Below are 22,164 nucleotides of genomic sequence, written 5' to 3'. Positions count from 1 at the left end.
TCATCCATGGCGTTGGTGTTCGCGAGTCTGTTGTTGGGTAGTCCTGTTGGTGCGGCCGTTGATGCAGGGAGTGGAGCTCGGGCTGAGATGGGTTGTATTGATCGTCTGTATTTGCAAGCTGGGCCGAGAATGCAGCCATTGCATCCAAAGATGCTCTTCTTTGTTGTCCATTGTTGTCCATTGTTCGTCGAATAAAGCGAGCTAACTCAGCACAGGCATGAGAAGAGGAGAGAGGAGACAGTCGCATGCGCTGATTGAACAGAGAACGAAATTGAAAAAAACGGCCGCTGTCAGGGCTCACCTTCCAAGGTTGTCCCGCATATCAAATCACGTGATAACACCACCTTTGCCTCATGGCAACGACCTCGCAACCATGCCATAGATGACACGTCCTCTTTTTCTTGATAATTCTTGATACTATGGATGATACTGGATTGCGGCCATTGTTGTCGCCGCTTCTGGAATACACTTTAGATCTTCAGGACCGAGTCGATAAACTGGACGCGGTCGGTGGGGGTGCCTTCGCAGATGTCTGGCGGGGAACTCTGTGCGACAAAGGACAAACGCAGACTGTAGCACTCAAAATCTTGCGGCGACATGTAGCGCCAATTGACAAACTCTTAAAGGTATAGCATACACGAGACGCATCATGACCACCTTGCTGATGCGCGAGGAAAGCGGCTTCGCAGCGAAATCCGGATATGGTCCCAACTGCGCCATGATAACTTGCTTCCTCTCCTTGGCATCAGCACCAAATGGGGAGTCGAAGAACTCTGCATGGTTTCTCCTTGGCAACGTAATGGTACTGCAATATCGTATCTGGAGCAGAATTGGCAGGACAATGATGAAGGACATGATCTTGTGTTGAACTTGGTACTTTCCCCGGGCGACTCCGAGGCTTCCCTCACCCATAATCCTTCAGATCCTAGGAATCGCTTATGGCCTAGAATATTTGCATAATCAAACTCCTCCAGTGGTTCATGGTGATATTAAAGGCGTGAGTTACCCCGTTCTCGACAGAGTGCACTCTTGACATGCGGAGTAACAGAACAATGTCCTCGTATCCGATGATGGAAATGCCCTACTTGCGGATTTCGGTCTTTCAACTGTAGTGGAAGATATTGATCCCGGAATAACCAGTATGTTATATGCTGGATCGCTGCCGTGGATGTCTCCAGAGCGTATGGACCCGTCCCGCTTTGCACTGGATATCCGTACCGCACGCACTCCTGCCAGCGACATGTGGTCGTTCGGAATGACTATTTACGAGGTTTTATTAGTCTATCAAATTTCTGCGTGCTTCTTCTCATATGCTCCAGCTCGTCTCAGGAAATCGACCCTTTTATAACTTGCTCACCCGCAATGTCATGATGGCGGTGTTGATGCAAAATGTGCGCCCTCCTCCGATAGACCACTTCCGGTGCAACTTCCAAGCCAGTCGCACACTTATGAGGCTCATAGAAGAGTGCTACGCCACGCATCCAGAAGAGCGTCCGACAGCGTCCATGGCCTTATCACGATTAATTGCCTCGCCTGAAAGATCTCAGCCTTGGGAATTCCTCGCTCATCATGTACGGCAAGGCTCTCACGTAGGTTGTGCACTGTGTACATTCTATGATGCTCATCAGCTTCGTAGAATTCACTCTCTAATCCATCTTCCTTACAACCCTTACCGGATGAGCAGTTTCTGCCTGTCAATCAACGTCATAACGAATTTAGCGAGAGTCAGCAGACTGCAGTTGGAGACTGGTACTATGGGGGAGATCAAAGTCAGTTATCGCAAGCTGTGGACGATACATTTGTCACCGCCCCCAGCTCGCAGTTACCGCAAAGTCAATTATGGGAGGGTCCGTGGGATGAAAGCCAACGAGAAGTGATGCTGCAGGTAATTCCAGAGAAAGGAGATCAGAGTCAGCTCCGCGAGTGGTAACAATTTTTAAGAGTATAGAATGATAGCGTTATGGCCGAGCACCGTATAATCCCAATATTTCTATAACTAGGCAGCTTGATTTTCCCAGTTCTTTCAGATGAGAAGGTGTTGAGCCGCGGACTTCAATTGGTGGAATGTCGAACGAACGTGACTCGGAAGTCATCAAAGGGTCCGAAAATTACAACTTGACCAGTGCATCAAAGATGGCTTGAAATAGTGCCCAACACTAGTGCACCTCTTATTCTGCTGGTATAGCGGAAACTGCACAACATGGCTGAAGACTGGTCGCCGTCCTCATGGAGGATAAAACCTATTGCACAGGTTGGTCAAGCATGGTCATGCCACGTTGCAGACTCTGACCCATGCCATAGGACGTCAAGTACACCGACAAGCAGCATCTGGCTCGCGTCACGGACCAGATCAAGCACCTTCCACCTCTAGTAACTCCGGCAGAGGTGTGTCCATATCAATAGTGAATACCTTGATAGGAGGCTCAAGAATTTGCAGATTGAACGTCTGCGATATCACCTTTCGCGAGTCGAGTCCGGGCAGGGTTTCATTCTCCACGCCGGTGACTGTGCGGAGTCCTTTGAGGCATGCACACATGTACGCGGTATAGGCCGCCTTGTCAACGTGCACGTACTGACTATTATCAAGAGGAACATCACCAACAAAATCGGACTCATACTGTCCTTCTCCCTGGTGCTGTTGTGGGGTGCCCGCGTGCCTATAGTTCGCATTGGTCGCATAGCTGGTCAATATGCGAAGCCGAGAAGTAGCAGTACAGAGGTCGTGGATGGGAAGACTGTGTTGAGTTTTCGGTGAGCATGTTGCAGTGTTCTGTATTGACGACGCCTGACTGGGGCCACGTCTCAGCGGTGACAATGTCAATGGAATCTCGCCTGATGACCGGGAGCCAGATCCGCAGCGCATGTTGAGGTATGTATGTGAAGACATCATGTTCCGTGTCGCTCAACTCTTTTGTAGCGCCTACTTTTATTCGACGACAACCCTCAACTACGTTCGCGCCCTCCTCACATCGGACTTCGCCTCCTTGCATCATCCGCGAACTTGGTCCTTAAAACATGTGCGTTCCCCAACCCTAAAGTTTGTTTGAAAGTTCGATTTCACCCATGAGTGATCGCTCATCAATCGACAGATGCGAATTTGAGAACATCACCAACGCCCTGTCCGATGCTCTAGCTTTCACACAGACTGTTGGTGCAATTGGGGGCGTGGACGAGGGCGGATATGTCCAGGGAGGCGGCCGCGGTGTCTTGGGTGAGGTGGATTTCTACTCTAGGTGCGTTTTGACCCCCTCGTATCTCGACATAAGCCTGACCATAGCACAGTCACGAGGGCTTGATGCTGGATTTTGAAGAGGCGATGACACGTTTTCTGCCCATCCCCGCTGGCACACTGTCCCACACCGATGCAAAAAAGCCTCTCCCACCGAAGACATACTACAACACCTCAGCCCATTTCCTCTGGATTGGGGATAGGACTCGGCAGCTTACTCATGCTCATGTCGAATATTTCAGGGGCATTCGCAATCCCATTGGGATCAAGGTCGGCCCATCTATGAAAGATGACGAACTTGCTCGTCTCCTCGATAGTAAATCTTCGACGAATACTGTGTCCCTGTTTTGCTAATGACTCGATATAGTTGTAAACCCGGACAAGGAACACGGAAAGGTGACATTGATTACCCGATATGGCGCCGGCAAAGTGGAGACGCATCTTCCCGGCCATATCGCAGCAATTCGGGCATGTGGACACCCAGTTATCTGGGTTTGCGATCCCATGCACGGCAATACGCATACATCGTCGACCGGCTACAAGACACGTCACTTCAGCTCAATCATCACCGAAGTAACCTCCACGTTGGCGCTCCATGCGAAGGAAAATTCGCGGTTGGGTGGAGTAAGCTTGGAGTTCACTGGCGAGCTTAACGAGCAAGGGTTTTCTGTGACCGAGTGTCTCGGCGGGAGCATGCAGCTTGGCGAGGAGGAACTTGAGCTAAGATACCAGAGCTACTGCGACCCGCGGTTGAACTTCGAACAAGCGCTTGGTGCGTCGTTTCTAGCTGCAACGGAAATAGAAAGGGCTGATAAAATGATGTTTAGATCTGGCGTTCCTTCTCTCCGATCACTATAAGCAAGCTCGGGAGAACACGATCAAACCCCAACCGACAACCAACTTGTTGCTTCAGGAGCTAGGGAAGACTGTGAATGGGCATGCGGCCAACAAGTGAAATCGTTCATTGCTATGGCACTTAAGTGCCGTGCTCTTCGGCGATTTCGAAGAAGGTGGGCATGATTCCCGGGTTGGACGATGTGACTTGTTCACCTCCACTCTGGTTCTAGGACTTGCGTTGATCATATGTGTGGCCACATGTTGGTCGACGAGAGTCTATCGAACGAATCTCGTTGTGGAATGAGAGTCCCAAGGAAAAATCTATTGTCATGCTCATATTTGCCCGATTTGTGGTAACCACGCTCCCAGCCATCGCTCCATAATCTCATATTAAGACGCGAAAAAGCGGCGTCCGCTCGGTTCCGGACCGTTTGTATGAGAAAATGGGCGAAGCGCGCCGAATATTATTTAAGGTGGGAAAGGGTGCCACAAGCCCTCGGAGACCCGTGGCTGGCCCGGGAAGGGTCAGAATCTTGACCTTCTCTTCTTCTCGCGCGCTACATAACCATCATCCAATACAATGTTAAGTGTCAAGCGTGCAGCTCGGTCAATCGTGCCGATGACACGATGGCCACAAGCCCGATACTCGATCCGGAGCGGCCCAGGAGATCGCACTGCATGTGGCCGTCGTCACGAAGATTTTCCTCCTTGACATCTCTGTGTGCCTGTCTGCTTTACGTACTCACCAGCCCTGGTCGCATTGATCGAGAGCAGGGAGAAAATGCCGCGTGAGGTCGAACTTTGTTTCTAATGCTCTTCACATAAATCTCGGGCGATAGGATTAGTTGGACGTGGTTCGGGGCCTCACATTCTCTCTCGATCATTGCATGCCCCCACCGTGGGAGCGAGAAGCAACCAGTATGGGCGGCCCGCTAACTGAAGAAGTGAGTGAAACATATTGTCGGAATTGACCTTCTTTACGCATGTCTATTAAATCAGGAGCGCGTCTAGAACTGGGAGGAAGAAACGCAACCGCATTTGGAGAGGGGCTTGATAAGCACTCACGGAAGGATGCCGTGTTGAGGCCATTGATCTTAAAACGGAAAGGGTCAGGCACCTATGTGTGGTCGTCAGGGAAGCATCTGGAAGAAGGCTGAAAAAGCGGTTCGTATGGCTTGCGGAAGAGTTATATATTGTAGAAGTGCAGGATGATGATGATATCCATCCTGTCTCAAGTCCAGGGGATAAGAGGTGTACGTCGCGGGTGCTCTCAGCCAGCCTTCTCGCGTGATGGCTGGGAGGAATGTGCTAGTGGTAAGCGGCGGAAGGACGTCGGACGTCCGATGCGCGTCAAGCGTGTATGTGGCCAGAGAGCGGAGAAAAGGAGTGTGTTTGCGGAAAAAGAGAATGCATTATTCATTTGTAAGAGGGAAGGGTGGGGATGTGTTGACGTTCTTAGTCACTCTTGAGGGAAGCCTATCCGCCCCTTCTTTCCAGTCTATATACTGGCCACCAGACACTCATGGTGTTCGGTTCTGGCCCTCCCTTCTACCCTCGGTCGGTTACACATCCGAGCCCTGCTTGGAGTCCCGCTTCGAAATAACCGCCTTGGCCCTTCTCTTCGCTCTTCTTGCCCTTAGAAGCATGCGAGACTGGAGGGTGCGAAACACCTGACGAGCATTATTAGCAGATCGTGCTCTTTCACTTCCCTCTTTCACACCCCTCTCTCTTCATTCACCAAGTCGCATTGTGCCATCAGTCTCTATCCCCGCAGCGATGCCATACCTTGATTTCCCCGAGGATGACATCTCCGTCTTCTACAAAACCAACTTTTCCATGCAGGGAGATGTTCCCTTACTGGACAGGTCAAAGAGAACAGTCCTGTTGTTGCCCGGTGCGCCTTCTTTTCATGTATTCTTCCCCCATGTTCTAATTCGAGAACACTCAGGAACAATCTTTGACGTCTCCTCCGGCCTCATCAACCAGTTCAACGACCCCCAACTCTCTGACTCGTACAACCTCATTGCCTTCGACCTACGCTCAGCTGGCAAGACCATCTGTTCGCCATGCGAACTACGGGATTCCTGGGTAGACGCCGCGTTATTGATCAAGTGTCTTGTCCGACTGCAATTTCCCGCGGTACACGTATTCGCTCCTTGCGTTCTGTCCATCCATGCTGCTCTACGAATGGCCCTACTGTGGCCGGATCGTATTCTCAGCCTCGGATTCATCAGTATCCAACGAGAAGAGGAGGAGGAGTGGGTTGCAGAGGCGTGGAGGGATCTGGTGCAGATGCTCACCACTGCCCCGAATCTGGAGACTCAGGAGGAAGCCATTAACGAGATGTTAGGTCACACGTTCTACGAGGTACGCCGCCTTCCCTCACGTACCTGCAATAGACTCTTATCGTGTTGTGCAGGGCTTGCCCCTTGATCAGCAGGACCGATGGGCACAATATGTTGAGACTCAATATCCTCCCGCACGAACAGCCCGCTTCCTGGACTTCACCTTGACCGTCTTCCAAGTGCGTCCCATTCCTCTCATCCAGCCCGTGACTTACTGACATGATCACTCGATTCATAGCGGACTAACCTGACACCGGAACAGATGGCGATGATCAAGCAGCCTGTGAACATCATCAGCGTGAGTCCACCATATGAGCCAGCTGTATGCACAACTGATTAGACCGCAGGGCGACAGTTTCGTCTGCCCACGAGCCGATGCCGAAAACCTTCATCGCCAGTTCGTAAACGCATCTGGTGGTGCACAGCTACATATCATCCCGAACGGTCCTGAGCAACTCTACTTTCCCCGCCCCTTCTACCCAACCGTCAACTCCCTATACGTGACCTTCATCTCCGAACTCGCTTCACCTCCTGCTGGGCCGGGCGAGCCTAGCAGCTTATACAGCGGTCTGCAGGGTCTTGCCAGACTCATGCACGACCCGCGAATCGCTGAGCGAGATAGTAACAAGGTCGCAAGCTTCAGCTGCCTCACCCTGGAGAAGAGGGAGGAACGGAAGACATACTTTACACATGCTCTCACAGCACAACAGGGCGCGTTCGATCCTGTAGGACCGAACGGTGAGATGCCAAGAAAGTATGTAGCTTTATCCCATCACACTCGGATCGAATAGCTAATGTACTCTCAGGTTCTCGGAACGCCATCTCCAGCAACAAATCAAACAAATGCAGCAAATGCGTGACATGTCCCGCAGGCCATCGGGGACGCTAGATAGCAACTGGACTGCTGGCGTCAAGGTATCAACGAATCACGACGCTTAATGTGTCCCAGGTGACTCGGGTCATGACTCTCAGTCCTTCGTTCTCGTTTGCACATAGCTGGCGTAGGTACAAACCTTGCTACCATGGGCTTATAATGAACCTACAAACTTGGTCGGTGACGACTCAAACCGCATTGACAAGAGCCACCTTTGGAGCCTGGAATTGGAACCGTTTCTGAATCATTATCGAAAGGGGGAATTAACGGTGCAATTGTAATATAACAAGTTTTGCTTATTGCCTTTTAATACCTTGACTTCCTCGGCTTCGTCTTGCTCTGGACTTTTATCCGGAAGGGGTCCTTCTGTGGAACATTTTTATACAATATTTTGATATACAATATTTCGAATTCATTCATTAGCCAATTTGCGAACAACGGGGCGCATCGCTATGATTACGGGAGAGCAGAGAGTCATCGATGCACCGGTCTAGGAAGGAACGGACAACACAAGCAAGCATCAAACAATAAGCATGGGCTACGGAGCAAGACGGTCAATTTCCCAAGCTCCTGCTTCCTTGTCATTCGCTAGATAGCGCACACGATTGTGCAGTCTGCTTGGCTTTCCTTCCCAGAACTCGACCTCGCTGTAGGTTTATAAACAACTAAAATACCTGCATATATGCGCGGCTCACAATGGAACGACCCTCCAACCACCCCAGCCCTCGGGCCGCTGCACTTGTTGCCCGTCTGGGAACTTTCTCTCCAGATGCTTCACACGAGCCGCCAACTCGCCCTCCTTTACCACGTTGCTCTGCGGACTAGCCCATGCGCCGATTTGGCTGCCTCTTGGTCGGGTCCCAAAGTATTCGTCGCTCTCGTCATTGCTTATTTTCTCTACCTTGCCAACGACCCGAACGGAGCGATGGATCTCACGCCAATAGAAGCATAATGAGGCGTAGGGATTTTCGATCAGCTCCTTTGATTTGCGCGACGAGTAGTTTGTATAGAAGACGAATCCACGCGGATCGGATTGCTTGAGGAGGACAATGCGTGTGGAAGGAATAGCGGCGCCTGGGATGCGTGATGACGTGGTTGCTGCGGTCGTGAGTGACATCGCTTCTGGCTCGCGGACGCCTGCTTCGATAGCAGCCTCGAACCATGCCTGGAACTGAGTCATTGGCGTGGGTGCTACGGTGACCGGAGAGAGTGTTCCCGGGGTGACATATTGATTGTGTGAGGTTATCTGAATAGTCTTCGCTGGTTGAGGTTCTGGGGTGGCTGAGATAGACAGGTCCATTGTGCCTTTTTGTCGGTATGTGCTGTGAAATAGAAGACGACGGTGAGAAGAGAAGCTGCGAACTGCTGATACAGGGCAAGAAATGACAATGGCGAACGCCGGGATGAAGGCGACAGAGCGCATATAGCGAAGTTTCCTATGACCTCCGACCAGCCTCCTGTGTCAGGGACAACTCGGACCACCATTAACAACAATCATGCCCCCATTCGCCCTCCGACTCACTCCGGTTCACCTGATATTGTCCACTTCCAAAAAACAATGTCAAATGACCGTCGGGAAAGATGAGAAAGTATAGTGTGACCACTCAGATTTGAGGTGTGAAAAGGAAGAAGTGGGTGCGTGCTTTGAAATGAATGGAATGGAAGACTGTCATTCATTGGGCCTTAGCGCTAATAGTGTTATTCTGATTATGTTACTACCACAGCGCCAATTTCCAACTTGTATTCTGACCGATCCAACAGCTTTCAAGTCGTCTCAGTGCGCCTTCCGATATCCGCAGGCGATCCCAGGCCGCCTGAACATGACGAAAACGTCGTGCATACAATGAATTACACCATTGTCTCAACGCCCCACAGTGTAACCTCAAACAAAACCTGACATAGACGGATCACGTCATATATGAAAGAAAAACCCAGCGGAGAATGGCCAATGCAGAGCGTCTCGTGTCCTCAAAGCCTCTCCTTTGCCTTCCCACGTTGCTGCGACACATGTCCAATCCGGGTATTTCCCGTTTATCGGGGTGTATCCTTCCATGGCCGAGGGATTCGAGCCCCCATGGGGCGCCTCCATTCGGGATGTGAAAGACAATGGCGTGGCCATTCTCTCGGACAGTGACTTGACGTGGGAACCGAGTCTTGACCCTCGGGATGCTGAGGTTTCTGGGAATCCAGGATAGGACTCAAGGGCAGGATACGAAGTTCTCGGCGAGGCATTGATTTCTGTCATTTACATAGGCGCAACTCAAACATACAGAGCCCGGGGTTCTACATTGCATCAATGGCAGGCCTGTAACTCAGCGCCAAGGAGAGAGTCGTGACAGATCGGACGCGATTGTCGACAACAGAAGTTCCTCAGTGCATACCGCCTGAGACTCTTTTCCGCCTCTCCGGTGCTAAGCTGGGATGGATCAACAAGGTAGTGAATGTGCTGATCTGCATCGTCGTTCCTATCGCCATGCAAGCATGCCACGAGATACATAGTCCAGTACCTCCCCATACCAAGACGCGCATTACCCAACACGAGGCGCCAACAGGAAGAAACACAAGTTTTCCTCCCCCACAAAGCAAAAGCAAGATCGCGAGCGCGGTCTTACCTCGGACGTTCGAATCGTGGCGTTCGTACTGTCATTCCCGCTTCTAGGTCTTGAGGCATCGCAACTGCGAAACAAGTTCTTTATAATCAGCCTGGTTCAATATTGACAGTAACAGTCCAGTGTGCTTGTTCTCCCACACCGACAGTGACGCCATTCGGGTACGCGTGTAAATATGGCATGTTCCCAGCTTCGTCTGACGCAGCTTTCAAAGCGAGAAAGCAGTGCAAGTGATTGGGCACAGTTGGCTCTTAAGCGATGTACGGATCAGGTCAAGTGCAAGCACACGTTCCCCTGGAACGTGGAAAACAAGAGAGCATTGTGCCACAGACAGGCATCGGCATTGTCCGTCTCTCTTCAGAGACTCTTGGCTAGAACGACACCAAACATGTAGCGGAGTTTAGACCAAGCCATAATTACCCAGCCCGAGTGGGCCGAGTTCATCGTTGCAGATGGAGGTTGCCGGGCAAAGATTTGTGCTCAGAAGACGCCACGCCCTCGCAGCACACAGCAACGAAGATGACTCGACCAGCGGCATGCTGAATTGGCTAGTAGAGAGGCTCGCAGATGGCTAAATCACCGACGATGTGTGGCCTGAATTTGCTGGGTATACGCTAGTTGACGTTGCAGCATCCTAATAAGAGCAGATACCGGCGTGTTCCGCATTCTAGGAGCGTCCATGGCCGGCAGGAACACCAGGATGCAGTGAGCTTGAAGGTAGCTTGGTAAGAGACACAAGGCAGATGGTAAGAGGTTGCGATGATAAAGCAGTGAAACGGGATTGTCATCCTCCCGAGGTTCATCCTCACGCCTTTCACGGGAAGCCACCCGGTTCAGCAGGCGAGCGCGTGTAGATAACGGTTCTGTTAACGCTCCTGGAAGCACGGACAGCGAAGCGCCGAGGTATGTCGTAACTCGGTGCGGTACCCTATCCGAGCAAACGCACACGTCGGCATTGTTTGGTCATAAGAGGGAACAATCCCGCGCTCCACAGATGATCCTGGCTGATATCGTTGAACAACAGCTTCGGATAAGGATGTCGATAAGACGTATTGTTCCGTGAAACACACTACACTTTAACAAATGCCGACGAAATCTCATGCCGAGTCGAGGCCTTCTCTAGCCCAGCGGTAAGCCACCTCTTTTTTGAGAGGAACAGAGGACAACCGGCAAGGCATGCTCCAGAGCTGCAGAGTGCGCCTGGTATCAGAGACGTGTTCCTTGAACACGACACAGATGTCATTTGCAATCAGACCCCTGTCTCCTGGCGCTTCTCCTTGACAGTCTCCTCGCACGTGTCTGCAACCATCGTGCAACGATCTACCCAACCCGAGACATTGGCTCATATCCTTGACATCCGGCATTCCGTCGAAACACCTCAAACACGAAGCTCTGCTCAATAACAATATCCTGAGCGATGGTATTCGTTATTACCATTGCGCCATACATGGAATGCGTGCTACCATCGGAACGTGCGTACCCACCCTCAAGGCGAGTCGCGCGAACACGTCGCATCAGTTCAGGATCAACTCCGTTCCTATATGAAGCGCAAAGCCGAAGGCACCGCGCGGATCTGCAGGGCACCTCCCGCTGGCCGAATCAAGCAAACGTGTCCCCAGGCAAATTAAAGTCGAAACAATGGACGGTACCCTTCCGGATGCCGTGCTGGCGGGTCTGATAGACATACCGCATGGAGAGATCGATAAGCCATATGGACGCAACTTCAGCTGTTTCTCTCCACAGTTTCTGCAGAACGACCAAGCGGTCCCTGGTTGCCGAGACCGTCAACAGAGGAAGCAAGCACAAGCAAACAGAGCATATCAGCGGCCCTGGTGGGCGCGAGGTTGCATGTTCCGGACCGTCTCGGAGGGGTGCACATGTGGCAAGCGCACGTGCCTTCCGATACACCCTTCGTCATTTCTTCGACCTCTCTCCCGCGCTCTCGATCTTGTGGTGATAGTCGCCCCGGCACCTGCTTGCGATCGCCGTGGTTCTGTTGCCACTCGGGAAGTTTGCAATTGCTGTGCAAGCAACCTTTGGAGAGATTGATTCGGGTATATGAGACTATGTTTCGGGCTTAGGTAAGTTGGGCTGGAATAAGGACTCAGCAGCCGATACTTGATGATTTGGGATGTCGGTGATCACCGAGTGGGCCGAACATGAGCGCCCAGTCGACTTAAACCGCGAGAACGTTACCGAGGTGTAGCAGGCACATGAGGGCATGAGTGGGTAAAGGTTAACAAGAGTAAGAGACAGGTAAGCTTATGTACAGGGCTCTAACCCTGGTCAGGGATGTAAGCCCTGTAAACGGATAAATAAATTTCCGTTACATAAAATTCCAGGGCGCAGGGCCAGGCACGGAGAAACTGGCCAGCCTCATCTCCGAGCCTTGGCCGAGACCGGAATTTATCCGTGTCCACATTCCGAAGCACCGGATATGATGGAATAATATTTTTCAGCTAAATTGTTGCAGAGAGAATCATCTCTCGATGCCGTTTGATCAACTGGAGGTTTTGATGAACACAAGGCTCGATATCCGGTTGGATGGAGCGTATTTTTCTTCTGTAAAAGACTTGCCGGTGGAGCTGGGGTCTTGATCCTCCATACCTCCATCAGGTCCCGTGCTACCTCCCTGGTTGCTCCATCACGCCCCGTCCCCAAGGTTTCACCTCTGATGAATTGCACTCAGAATCAGCTGCCTCGGCCGAACTCAATTTAGAATTGGCACCCCAGTTACCAAATTAGGGTTTTTTGTTTCCTCGGCCTTGCCATAACAATTTGACCATCGACTTCCCGAAGCATGCGTAAAATTCCACCCCGCGTTCCCCCCCACACCCGATCTCACCCGGCTGATCCGGGTGTGCCCGCACCGTCTCCCGGCCCTTCCGGTCTCCGGAGGCAAGGGTCTTTCCGAGGTTGTTCCCGCGGGGTTAGGCGCATGACCCATTTGGGAATGACACCGATCGCTTGTGTACTACTGCGCTTTGTGCTGGAGGTGTAGAAACACCGGCGAACACCTGATATGTGCATTAGGGGCAGGGAGGGTATGGAGGCCTGGTGGTGAAACCGGCGTGGTGTTGGGCTGGTGCAGCGCTCCGGGAAGCGGCGGTCCGGTAAAGCGGTCTGTGCATGGAGAGGGTGAGGCGGGATTTGACCGTTGGCGGCCTGGCCAAAAAAAAATCTATCGGGAAGCACGTTCCGGAGCCGTGAAATGGGAGTTTTTGCACAAGATTCTGAGGTGAGAAGGCGGGGTCGGTCCCGAAGTTTTGGCTCGCCTGAAAGTCTGCACCTGCTGAAGTTTCAAGAAAAAAAGGTTGGAAGACCCTCTGAGTCGGGTCTGAATAAGCTGTGCAGGTGAAAGTTGGTTGAGAGGACGACGAGAAAGTTGTGAAGAAACGATACCCTGTGCCGTTACCTGAACGTGCATTGCAGGTTAATGTGAGGGCCCGAGAGAACGGGGAAGAGGAGACGGTCAGCGTGCGAAGAGGGTTTGAATGGAGAGAAGAGCGTGCTGGCAACGCTCAGCGCAGCACGGGCGGTGCTGCGTTTTCTCGGGAAGAAGCACGGCGTACGTGAGAGCAAGAAGCGGATTAATGGGGGAAGCGAAGGGCCGAGGTTTAGGCTTGGGAAAGACGTGTTTTCTTCACAACATGTTACCAAAAGTGGAGGACGGGCGAGAAAACGAGCGCTGTTCTGAGCGCTGTCTGCTGGATTTCCGCGGCCCGAGACTTTAGCGCTACGCATTCCTGCTCAAGTACGGTGAAAGTTGCTCATGCATGCTCAGCGCTTGCATGATCCACGGGATTGTAGCCCGTTTCCCTTTCCCCTTGTAGGTGGTAAGACGCTGGCGCGGTACCCCGGGTACCAGATTGAGCTGTGTACGCTCACGCGCGTAGCATAACTCGCCATGGCGTTGCTTGTGTTGGACGCATTGTCATTGTCGTTTGTTGTGTGGTGCTACGCCCGCTCGAGATGGTTGCACAGTCGCCCGGGGCACTGCCCGAGAGCTGAAGCGCGCACGTTCCCAAGGCGGGCGCATGGCCTGAGCGCGATGAGGCATATGGGCCGCCGCGGGTTGTAGCGGAGACAAAAATGGGCGTGGCGCAAGTGGCTCGATTGTTTCCAAGATGGAGGAGTGGCGATCGGAGTAAGCGGGAATGGGGGGAGACGGACCGGTGAAGCGGGGTGGCTTATGTATGAAGGGGTCGAGGCCCCGAGAAGTGTTGTGGGGGAGGATGAGCTAATGGGCCGAGTGGTCCGTCCCTGCCCGGGCAGCAAGGAGTCCACCTGAACGCATGGCACCACACACACGCTAAGGGACCCCAATGCTTCCCCTTCGGGACGAGGGACCCGGAGAGCGAGTGAGTCGCTCCCGGTTTCGCCGCATCGCCCGTGTGTTTACATTAGACGGAAAAAGGCAATTCCCCCAGTTTGACCGTGCTTTGGCCCTCACCTCACGAGGGGTTTATCAACCCCGGCATCCCCCCGCTTCATGCAACTTTTTAGCCCCCTCCATCCTCTGCCCCTCCTCCCTCTACCAGCGATCACAACCACGATCACTCTAATTCTACCTTGGGCGAAACTCACTCCAAGCTCCGGTGTTATTTCCCGCCACAAGTGACGCGCATCCCAACCCAAATTCGGATCCGCGCCCAGAGCTCGAAACCCCATCAGACGTCACACTGCCTTTAACCTCCCCGTGCGGTACATAACCTTGTTGCAAGCTCGTCTCGCCCGTTGAGGCGCCCATCGCGACAAGTCGATTTTACTCTCCCCTGCTTAACTCTTCGCCCTGCATCCCGGACAATCGCGCCCTTTAGTGGCACAAACCCGATTAGATTCGAGTGTTGGGTAACATTACCGAGGTAAGCAGAGGATCCAGACCGTGTATGACCGTTTGTTGTGCTGTGATGTGGCCATGTGCCTCTTTTCTGTCCCTCCGGTATGCCGGGGATGTGATACGACGGAATTGAAGACCGATGAAGTGGAAAGATGCTTATTTTTTGCATCTTCTGTTTCTTTCCATGTATTCCATTCGCTTCATTCCCCTCCTCGGCTGTGGCTTGACCGAGGGAAGGAGCGCTGCATTCGCGTGGGCTGATTGGCCGCATCAAACTCTGTTCGGTTCCTTCCTTCTTGCGCGTGATTGCTTCAGAGGCCCGGCCACGTTCGCCCGATCTCTGCTCTGTCCCCTCTTGGTCAACAGATCATCAATCACGAACACGACCGCTCACGATAACATACAGGGCTTATATCTACACCCCCTTCCTCCAAGCCACTCCCCCCCTTTTCTCCCCACCTTTTCTCCCCACCTTTTCTCCACACCATTATCTCCCTCCCTCCTCTCCACACCATTATCTCCCTCCCTCCTCTTCACACCATTATCTCCCTCCCTCCTCTCCCCACCACCACCACTACACTCACAATGGATCTCCTCGACACTGCTTGGTGTCCTGTATGCGATCGCCAGATCCCCCCAGAAATCCTCACAGCTCCTCCCACCCCCGCTTCCCCTTCCGCATCACCTCAAACGAATCAGCCTATCAAGACAAGAGGTGGAACAATCAAGGCTGCTCCTGGATCACGAAGGGGCCCCATGGCACATCTGCGCTCAAAGAGCGCGGCAGCCGTTCCCCAAGTACAGGCACAGCCTTCAACATCCTCACCGCCAAAGAAAGAAGCTAAGCCGAGGACCTACATATCCCAAGCGCCCACACCGCTGTACTGTTCCCCCGAATGCCAATTACGCGACTCAATGTCATCCCTCTGTGTATCCATCCCATCCTCCCCAACAGAGGCCAAGTATGCCGCCTTTGGTCGCCCAGCACCCCCAAGCTCGCCGATCATGATCTCTGGCAGCTCGAGCTCCTCAGACGCAGGTGGAAGCTACGGGTCACCGTTCTCCACCAACAGCGAGTACTTTGCATACCTCGAGGGCAGACCGAGACGGCAATCGCACGATCAGCCAAACACTGGTTCATCGGCTGAGTCACTCTCCTCCCTCAACCAGCCAACACGTCATCTTCCTCCTACGCGTAACGCAGACTCTCGTTCGCGGAGACCATCATCATCCTCCCTTGCCCCGCGGCCACTGCACAGCACAGGCTATGCTCATTCTCCGCCTACCGAGGGCAAGCAATACACCCTCTCATTTACTCGCGCTCCCGCATCCACCGCATCCCCCTCTTCCTCCCCGCCCGCAATCAGCATTATGCCCGCTTACGCGTCCCGGCGCGATCGGAGCGCATCCCGCGCAAGCAGCAGTCTGAGGGAAGCCGCTGGCCTTGCTCTGCCCATGTCACCGGCACCGAGCATCCGCTCGATGACGCGTTCATCGAGCGATATGACATCCACGCCGCGGCCGTTCTCCCCGATCGAGAGTCGATCGCGCCCCACAAGAAGAAAGGATATCAGCCCCGATTCCGGTGTCAAGATCCTTCCGTTGAAAGAGGAGGAAGAAAGCAAGTGGTGGTCCTGGAACGGGTACAACGTGCCTACGTACGAAGCGATGCCTAGCCGGTCCACACCAGATGGACAGAGGAAGCGGATGTTCTATTTCCAGCAGTGAGCTTCTGCTTGGAGCCAAGGGTGCAGCTGGCTGTATCACCCTGGGGGTACGATGACGATACCCGCAACGCGCATATATCTTTGTCTTTTTCTCATTTCCGAGCGTATTCCTTTGCACGATTATGCCCCGCCTCGCCCTCGGCGATTTGCTTCAACGCTACGGCATGGGCGCCTCAACGGCGCCCGCTCTTTTACCTGCTTTGTTTTCCCGCCAAACCAACATGATCTATCAATCACATTCAACTACATCGACCCATGACAAGCAAAGAACCAAAATCAACAGAGCAGTACAATAGTGTCAATAACAAATAATTGGCGTTTTCCCCTTTTTAGTAGGGCGGCGAGGCCTGTAGCGTTGTAGTGGATTACACTGTATGATGTATACTGGACTGCGGAAATTGATCAATTTCAACTGTCTTCTGTTTATCCTCTTGCGTTTCACAGAGAAAGATCAATATGAGGCCACTCCTGTGTATTGAGTCACTGCGTACGCGTCCCACTAGCTCAGTAGTAAAGTTATCGATCAACGGGCTATTGTTTACTTCTCCCCCTATCCCGGGACATAGCATGCGCCTAACGCACGACTGAAACGAGAGCAACAGGTAAACAATGAGGAGCAAGGCGAGGATCAACACGTTGTTTTCCTCCTCACTCCCGTTCTCTGCAGCCGCCACAATAGCTGCAACACTCCGTTTGACAGGGCTTTTGGGAATAGGAGAAGCCCGAGGCGTTTGCCCTTTGCCCTGCCGATACGAAGGAGCTGGAACGTGCGCGCTACACCATATTGGTGCATGTGGGCCCCGCGCTGCTCCAAGCCCCGTGATATGAACTTTTGATATTTGGCTCGGAAAGGCAAGGTAGGCATTTGGTCATGAGATGTCATGTAATATAACAATGTAATATAATACGGGGCTGCGTCTGATGATCTGGAAAGGAAAGCTAGGCGCTGTGATGGCCAGCTGTGGAGAGCGGCTGGCTCGGTCAGCTGTTGTTTGGGATGTGATGCGCTGTGTGGGGTCGGATGCGGGGCGGATCGTTGGGGCTTGAGATGGAGATGGAGATGGGATGACTAGGAAGGTAATGTTGGGGCGGATAGTGTCGGGGTATTTGTTACGACCGTAAGATCAGCCTCAGCCTGTGCTACTGTGTAATCCTGATCCATCTGCCGCTGCAGTCACCTCACCTTGCTCCAAGCAGAAGGAAGCCAAAGCGGAGCACATTCCCAGGCTTGCTTTGAAGTGTTTGCCCCAGAGATCCAACTAAGATGGCAAAGTGGGGATCGGAGAAATGGGGGGAAACGAGGCCTCGGCGCGATTTTCCTCCAGAGCGACGTCAGCGGCGAATATTGCTTTCCTCTAGCTCGACGTTGGGTTCGATTTCTCTTCGGTAGATTGGCATGATCTGGACTTGCAACGACGAGGTAAGTTTGTTGAACATTCTGGTAAATAGTATGCTCTAACTTCTATAGCGCATCTCTAAGGAAAGAGCACGGGAACATCCCTAGCTCGGCGCTTATCCCTTGTGGTCCAGCCTCCGCATGTTCCGGGCCGGTGGAGGTCCGACGCCCAAAGTCACGCCATCCGCCTTCCGGCACGGCGAGCGAGACGTTCTCGTCACCTGCGGTGGCTGGCTCTCACTCGTCCCTAGGACGCCTCCCGCCGCCTCCAGATGACCAAACCTCCATCTGGAGTACATGTTACCGCCCAGCCGACGAGTGAAACCTCCACGCGCCGGTTGGCGTGATCTTCGAGCTGAATCAATACCACCACGCAGGCTCGCCCGCCGTAATTTCGGAAATACCTTGTTCTTCGGCACCGGTATTCCTCAAAATTGCACACGTCCTATCGAACAGCAGTCTCGTGGTCTGATTGCCGGACGCGAAGGACCTTCAGGCCAACAATGGACGACCACCGGAGAGAAGTGGTCGTAGGAGAGGCATAAGGCTCAGGCACAAAGTCGATGGTGGACGCGTTTATATGAGGTGGCATGAAAACAACACGGGTTTGTTCACCCAATGGTTTGTCACGTGTCTATATCAATCGCGGGAAGCAGGCACCTAAGACGACGTTTAATCCTTCTCCTCATTCTCATCCGCAACATCCGCTTGGATCATAATCGCCTTATAAAAGTCATGTTCCCCCCCACCTCTCTTTCACCTACCAACTTTCCAACACGTTAGTTGAACAGCCTGCACACCAAAACCCACCCGCCAGTATCAATCTCACTTTACATTCATCGCCAGAATGCTCATCGTGCTGGAACACCCGGTCGAGGCATTTGATCCACCTGGAACTGTAGAGAGAGAGGTTGCAACCAAAGATGATGCTGAGAAGCGTCTGAGTACGCGCGAAAGGTCCGCGACGCTAAGGGTATGCCTAGTTTACTCGGAGTACTTTGTCATGTTGATTATCACGCAGAATATCCGAACCGCAGTCCTGTCAAGCTGACTGAGGAGCAATACGAGTCTGCACAGAGGTACACTATGCAAGTGAGAGAGGCGCGTGCCGTTAATCATGGTGCGCAGACGTTGTATTTGATAAGCACAGGTTAACGTTATGGACAACAGAACTAGAGACCATCCCAGGCTACCGAAGTCTCTGTGAATCACTTGATTGGTTGGAAAATGTGATAAACACGCGTTTGGACAGCCTGGATGAGGTTCTCAAGCAATGCATCCAATCTAGCAACGAGCTCAACGATCAATGTCACCGGGTGTACGGGTTCTTTCGCTCGATGCTCCAAGTGATGGCACCTGATCAGCTAGAGCGCTTGGAATCCAGATCTGTATCCTCCCAATTCGTCATACCGTTCGTCTTGCACCTAACTGACACTTTCTTAGGAACTCAACTACGGTCATGTTCAACCTTTCATGATACCCTACCCGATGCCCTACGTGATACCAAACTATTACCCGATACATTATCAAGCTGCGATAGGTGATGATGCGTTGCTCCCCTGTGATAGAACGTGAATTGTCATTATTGCAATCTTCTGGAACTTCGTGCATAGCAACTAAGATATTCTATGCTTCGATTGGCCATGAGAAGATGGATAGTGAAGAAATATACACGCAGCAACATGCCCTATCATTACACCGTGTTGCACACATGGGGCGAACAATGATTGTCGACATGCCGCCTCGAATGGGGAAATACATTCTTCAGTAGTGACATTCCTCAGGATTGAATGGTCTACGTTCAGCTGGAACTAATTTGGTGGGTTTGCTGGACGGGAAGAGTCCTGAGTCCACCTTTCATTTACACAACTACCCAGTCTATGGGCTCGATCCACAATGGAATATTGAGCAAGATAGCTCCCCCTCCTCCCTCCGATAATACAATCTAACCGCTCTTGTTGGTACTGTACAGAAACTTGTGTAGAAATCATCTGTCATATCGACTGCTCTAATTGACCACCAGAAGGCGGACAGTGAAAGCGCATACAGGAAGTTGGGCACGAATTGCATGTCCCATCGGTATCAGGGTGTTTGTCGCGATTTTCACCGGGTCGCACCTCTTCTGCAACGTCGATGGCTCTCATGCAGCTCACCCAACGTATAAGAACTTGATGGACCCAGTCTCGTCCCACTCGCTTTCACTCTCTCTACCACACTACGTAAACCAAACCCACACTATCGCAAACCTAACCCACACTTGCACAATGCGCCCAGGATCGCGCTCAGCAACCCTGTCGCACAATGCAACCCCCTTGGACCTGTAGACGGAATGGCTTCTAAAGAGCATGAGGACCGGGCTCGAGCATATGTGACATCTGTATTGGCTTGCACCAGTACGTCATCCATTGCTCTGGAAAGTGCGTGTGCAATTCTGACGTCCCATAGAAGATCGCCGAGCAGGCATCATCAAGCCAACTCAAGCACAGAGGAATGATGTCTTTCAATATTATCTGCGCATTCAGCATCTGCGCATTCGCGAAATGAGTGCGTGTGACTAGTCCATGTCTTCAGCTTTCACTTATGTATATGTTGGAAACAGATGCAGATATCGAAGGGCAAGATGCAACAGTGGTCCTCAATACACTGTCAGCTCAGATGAATTGAAACCAATGCCGGAGATGAGCAGCATCTGCAACCACTCGAACGAGGTCTTGCGCAACTACAAGGGGGTGAACTTTCACACTCTCTAAGTGACATAGGCACCATAGTTCTACACACACATAGCCTTGCATTTACGGTATGGGATCATATGGCTTCATATATGCTGACTGATATCATATCAGGAGTTCAACAGTACCCTTGGCACGGGTATTCCAACACCGTATGTCGCGCTTTACAATCAAAGGGGAATTCATCCTCTGAGCGTGGTGTGTAATGTTTATTCATGCCTACCCACATTCTGATTCAGCATACAGCCTGGCTTCATCCCAATCACGAACATCGATGTCATTGCCGAGGCATAGCCTGAATGCCTTGCCATATGGGAGATGCATTACTACTTCACCGCATTCCCAGATGATGAGCTTCCACATAGAAGGAAGCGCATTGCTGACTACATTGGGGTTGAAGCAGGTGTGGCGGAGGGCCTGCTGTGCGCACACTTCCGTCTCTCACGTACTCCATGTACTGAATTATTTGGCACACAGATACGCGCATGCATAAGCTGGTCTATCAGCAGTCCTCGTTGGCAAGGCATTTGGAGCAATGTAACATCGAATAGTTCAGCGTGGATCGCGTTGATTGTTCCCGGTCATATCATCTCATCGCAGCACTGCTTGAACCTGTAAAGTCCCATGATTCACACAACGATATCAACATTTTCATGCCTGAATCGAGAATGCTTATCCACTAGAATACGCAGTGGACACCGTCATCACCCTCTCTTGCTCTGCACCCACCGCATGACACACACCGTACAGCGCACACTATGCTCATGCTCCGCCTAGCAAGGGCAAGCAGTACACGCTCTCCCCTCGCCGGCGCTCCCGCATCCATCACATCCCTCTCTTCCTTCCTGTGTCCATCTTACGCGACAGGAGCGCAAAGTGGACGCATCCAAAGTTGCGGGAAGCGGGCGCCTACCAGTCTTCCGTGTCAAATCTTATTAATAATCCCATTCTCATCCGCAACATCAGTCTATATCATATGTAGTCGCCTCATAAAAGCCACGCTGCCCTCCAGCTCCTCTCCACACCGACATCGCAACACGTTTTATTGAACAGCCTCCACACGCAAACCCACTACACGTTGACATCAACATCACTCTGCATCGCCAGAATGCTCATTGTGCTGGCACACCCGGTTGAAGCATTTGATCCACCTGGACCTGTTGATGAAGAGGCCACGAGCCGAGTTGATGCTCAGAGAGCGTTCGTGTACACGCGAAAGGTCGTCGACGCTAAGGGTATGCCTGCTTTACTCGGAGTACTTTGCCAGGCTAATTATCACATAGATTATCCGGAGCGCAGTCCCGTCAAGCTGACTGAAGAGCAATACGAGTCTGCACAGAGCTACTACATTCGAGTTCGAGATGCGCGCGCGGTTCAATACAGTGAGCAAAGCACTGCGTTTGATGAGCACAGATTAACGTGATGAACAACAGAAAAGGACTTTAAGGAAGCCTACGAGAATGCCCTGGCAGTATGTCATAGGTTTGATACCATGATAGACGAGCGTTTCAACCGCCTGCAGGAACTTATGGATCAGTGTATCGAAACTCAGACACAAATGGTAAGCCGTGCTAACCA

The 22,164-nt window shown here is 52.2% G+C and overlaps 8 protein-coding genes across 8 annotated transcripts; 6 read left to right on the top strand and 2 right to left on the bottom strand.

Moving 5' to 3' along the window:
* Nucleotides 1-690: 690 nt before the first annotated feature.
* Nucleotides 691-1,348, top strand: DACRYDRAFT_56951 (kinase-like protein; the record flags this gene model as incomplete). The annotated part of the gene is made up of 3 exons (XM_040775407.1): nt 691-873; nt 923-997; nt 1,049-1,348. Coding segments are annotated over 3 exons (558 nt in total), but the record flags the coding sequence as incomplete, so codon positions are not given.
* Nucleotides 1,349-1,505: 157 nt separating this feature from the next.
* Nucleotides 1,506-1,930, top strand: DACRYDRAFT_90876 (uncharacterized protein; the record flags this gene model as incomplete). Its single annotated transcript, XM_040776980.1, has 2 exons — nt 1,506-1,589; nt 1,637-1,930. 2 exons carry the CDS (start codon nt 1,506-1,508, stop codon nt 1,928-1,930), a joined length of 378 nt encoding a protein of 125 aa, XP_040625739.1.
* A 270-nt stretch (nt 1,931-2,200) lies between these two features.
* On the top strand, nt 2,201-4,312 carry DACRYDRAFT_96514 (DAHP synthetase; the record flags this gene model as incomplete). Its single annotated transcript, XM_040777381.1, has 10 exons — nt 2,201-2,251; nt 2,302-2,385; nt 2,438-2,536; nt 2,588-2,751; nt 2,807-2,869; nt 2,918-3,037; nt 3,090-3,233; nt 3,283-3,545; nt 3,597-4,001; nt 4,057-4,312. 10 exons carry the CDS (start codon nt 2,201-2,203, stop codon nt 4,182-4,184), a joined length of 1,521 nt encoding a protein of 506 aa, XP_040625738.1. The 3' UTR covers nt 4,185-4,312.
* Nucleotides 4,313-5,842: 1,530 nt separating this feature from the next.
* DACRYDRAFT_118599 (alpha/beta-hydrolase) lies at nt 5,843-7,662 on the top strand (the record flags this gene model as incomplete). The annotated part of the gene is made up of 6 exons (XM_040770616.1): nt 5,843-5,960; nt 6,015-6,433; nt 6,486-6,590; nt 6,650-6,709; nt 6,759-7,165; nt 7,218-7,662. 6 exons carry the CDS (start codon nt 5,843-5,845, stop codon nt 7,348-7,350), a joined length of 1,242 nt encoding a protein of 413 aa, XP_040625737.1. The 3' UTR covers nt 7,351-7,662.
* A 6-nt stretch (nt 7,663-7,668) lies between these two features.
* On the bottom strand, nt 7,669-8,559 carry DACRYDRAFT_24371 (pyridoxamine 5'-phosphate oxidase). Its single transcript, XM_040773661.1, has 2 exons — nt 7,981-8,559; nt 7,669-7,932 (listed from the first exon to the last, which is right to left on the bottom strand). Exons 1-2 carry the CDS (start codon nt 8,463-8,465, stop codon nt 7,824-7,826), a joined length of 594 nt encoding a protein of 197 aa, XP_040625736.1. The 5' UTR covers nt 8,466-8,559; the 3' UTR covers nt 7,669-7,823.
* A 5,840-nt stretch (nt 8,560-14,399) lies between these two features.
* Nucleotides 14,400-16,867, top strand: DACRYDRAFT_24369 (uncharacterized protein). Its single transcript, XM_040773660.1, has 2 exons — nt 14,400-14,759; nt 15,141-16,867. The coding sequence occupies exon 2, from the start codon at nt 15,320-15,322 to the stop codon at nt 16,460-16,462; it is 1,143 nt and encodes a 380-aa protein (XP_040625735.1). The 5' UTR covers nt 14,400-14,759; nt 15,141-15,319; the 3' UTR covers nt 16,463-16,867.
* Nucleotides 16,868-17,980: 1,113 nt separating this feature from the next.
* On the top strand, nt 17,981-19,409 carry DACRYDRAFT_24368 (uncharacterized protein; the record flags this gene model as incomplete). The annotated part of the gene is made up of 3 exons (XM_040773659.1): nt 17,981-18,830; nt 18,879-18,977; nt 19,028-19,409. Coding segments are annotated over exons 2-3 (404 nt in total), but the record flags the coding sequence as incomplete, so codon positions are not given.
* Nucleotides 19,410-20,216: 807 nt separating this feature from the next.
* DACRYDRAFT_24367 (uncharacterized protein) lies at nt 20,217-21,151 on the bottom strand. The gene is made up of 6 exons (XM_040773658.1): nt 21,064-21,151; nt 20,833-21,008; nt 20,701-20,784; nt 20,457-20,654; nt 20,303-20,401; nt 20,217-20,250 (listed from the first exon to the last, which is right to left on the bottom strand). Exons 2-4 carry the CDS (start codon nt 20,908-20,910, stop codon nt 20,628-20,630), a joined length of 189 nt encoding a protein of 62 aa, XP_040625733.1. The 5' UTR covers nt 20,911-21,008; nt 21,064-21,151; the 3' UTR covers nt 20,217-20,250; nt 20,303-20,401; nt 20,457-20,627.
* Between the last annotated feature and the right edge of the window lie 1,013 nt (nt 21,152-22,164).

This window comes from Dacryopinax primogenitus (genome assembly GCF_000292625.1).
Source record: "Dacryopinax primogenitus strain DJM-731 SS1 chromosome Unknown DACRYscaffold_18, whole genome shotgun sequence".
In the NCBI taxonomy this organism is placed as follows: domain Eukaryota; kingdom Fungi; phylum Basidiomycota; class Dacrymycetes; order Dacrymycetales; family Dacrymycetaceae; genus Dacryopinax; species Dacryopinax primogenitus.
Note: the sequence above shows the minus strand (reverse complement) of the source record. Positions and strands in the feature narration are given on the sequence as shown.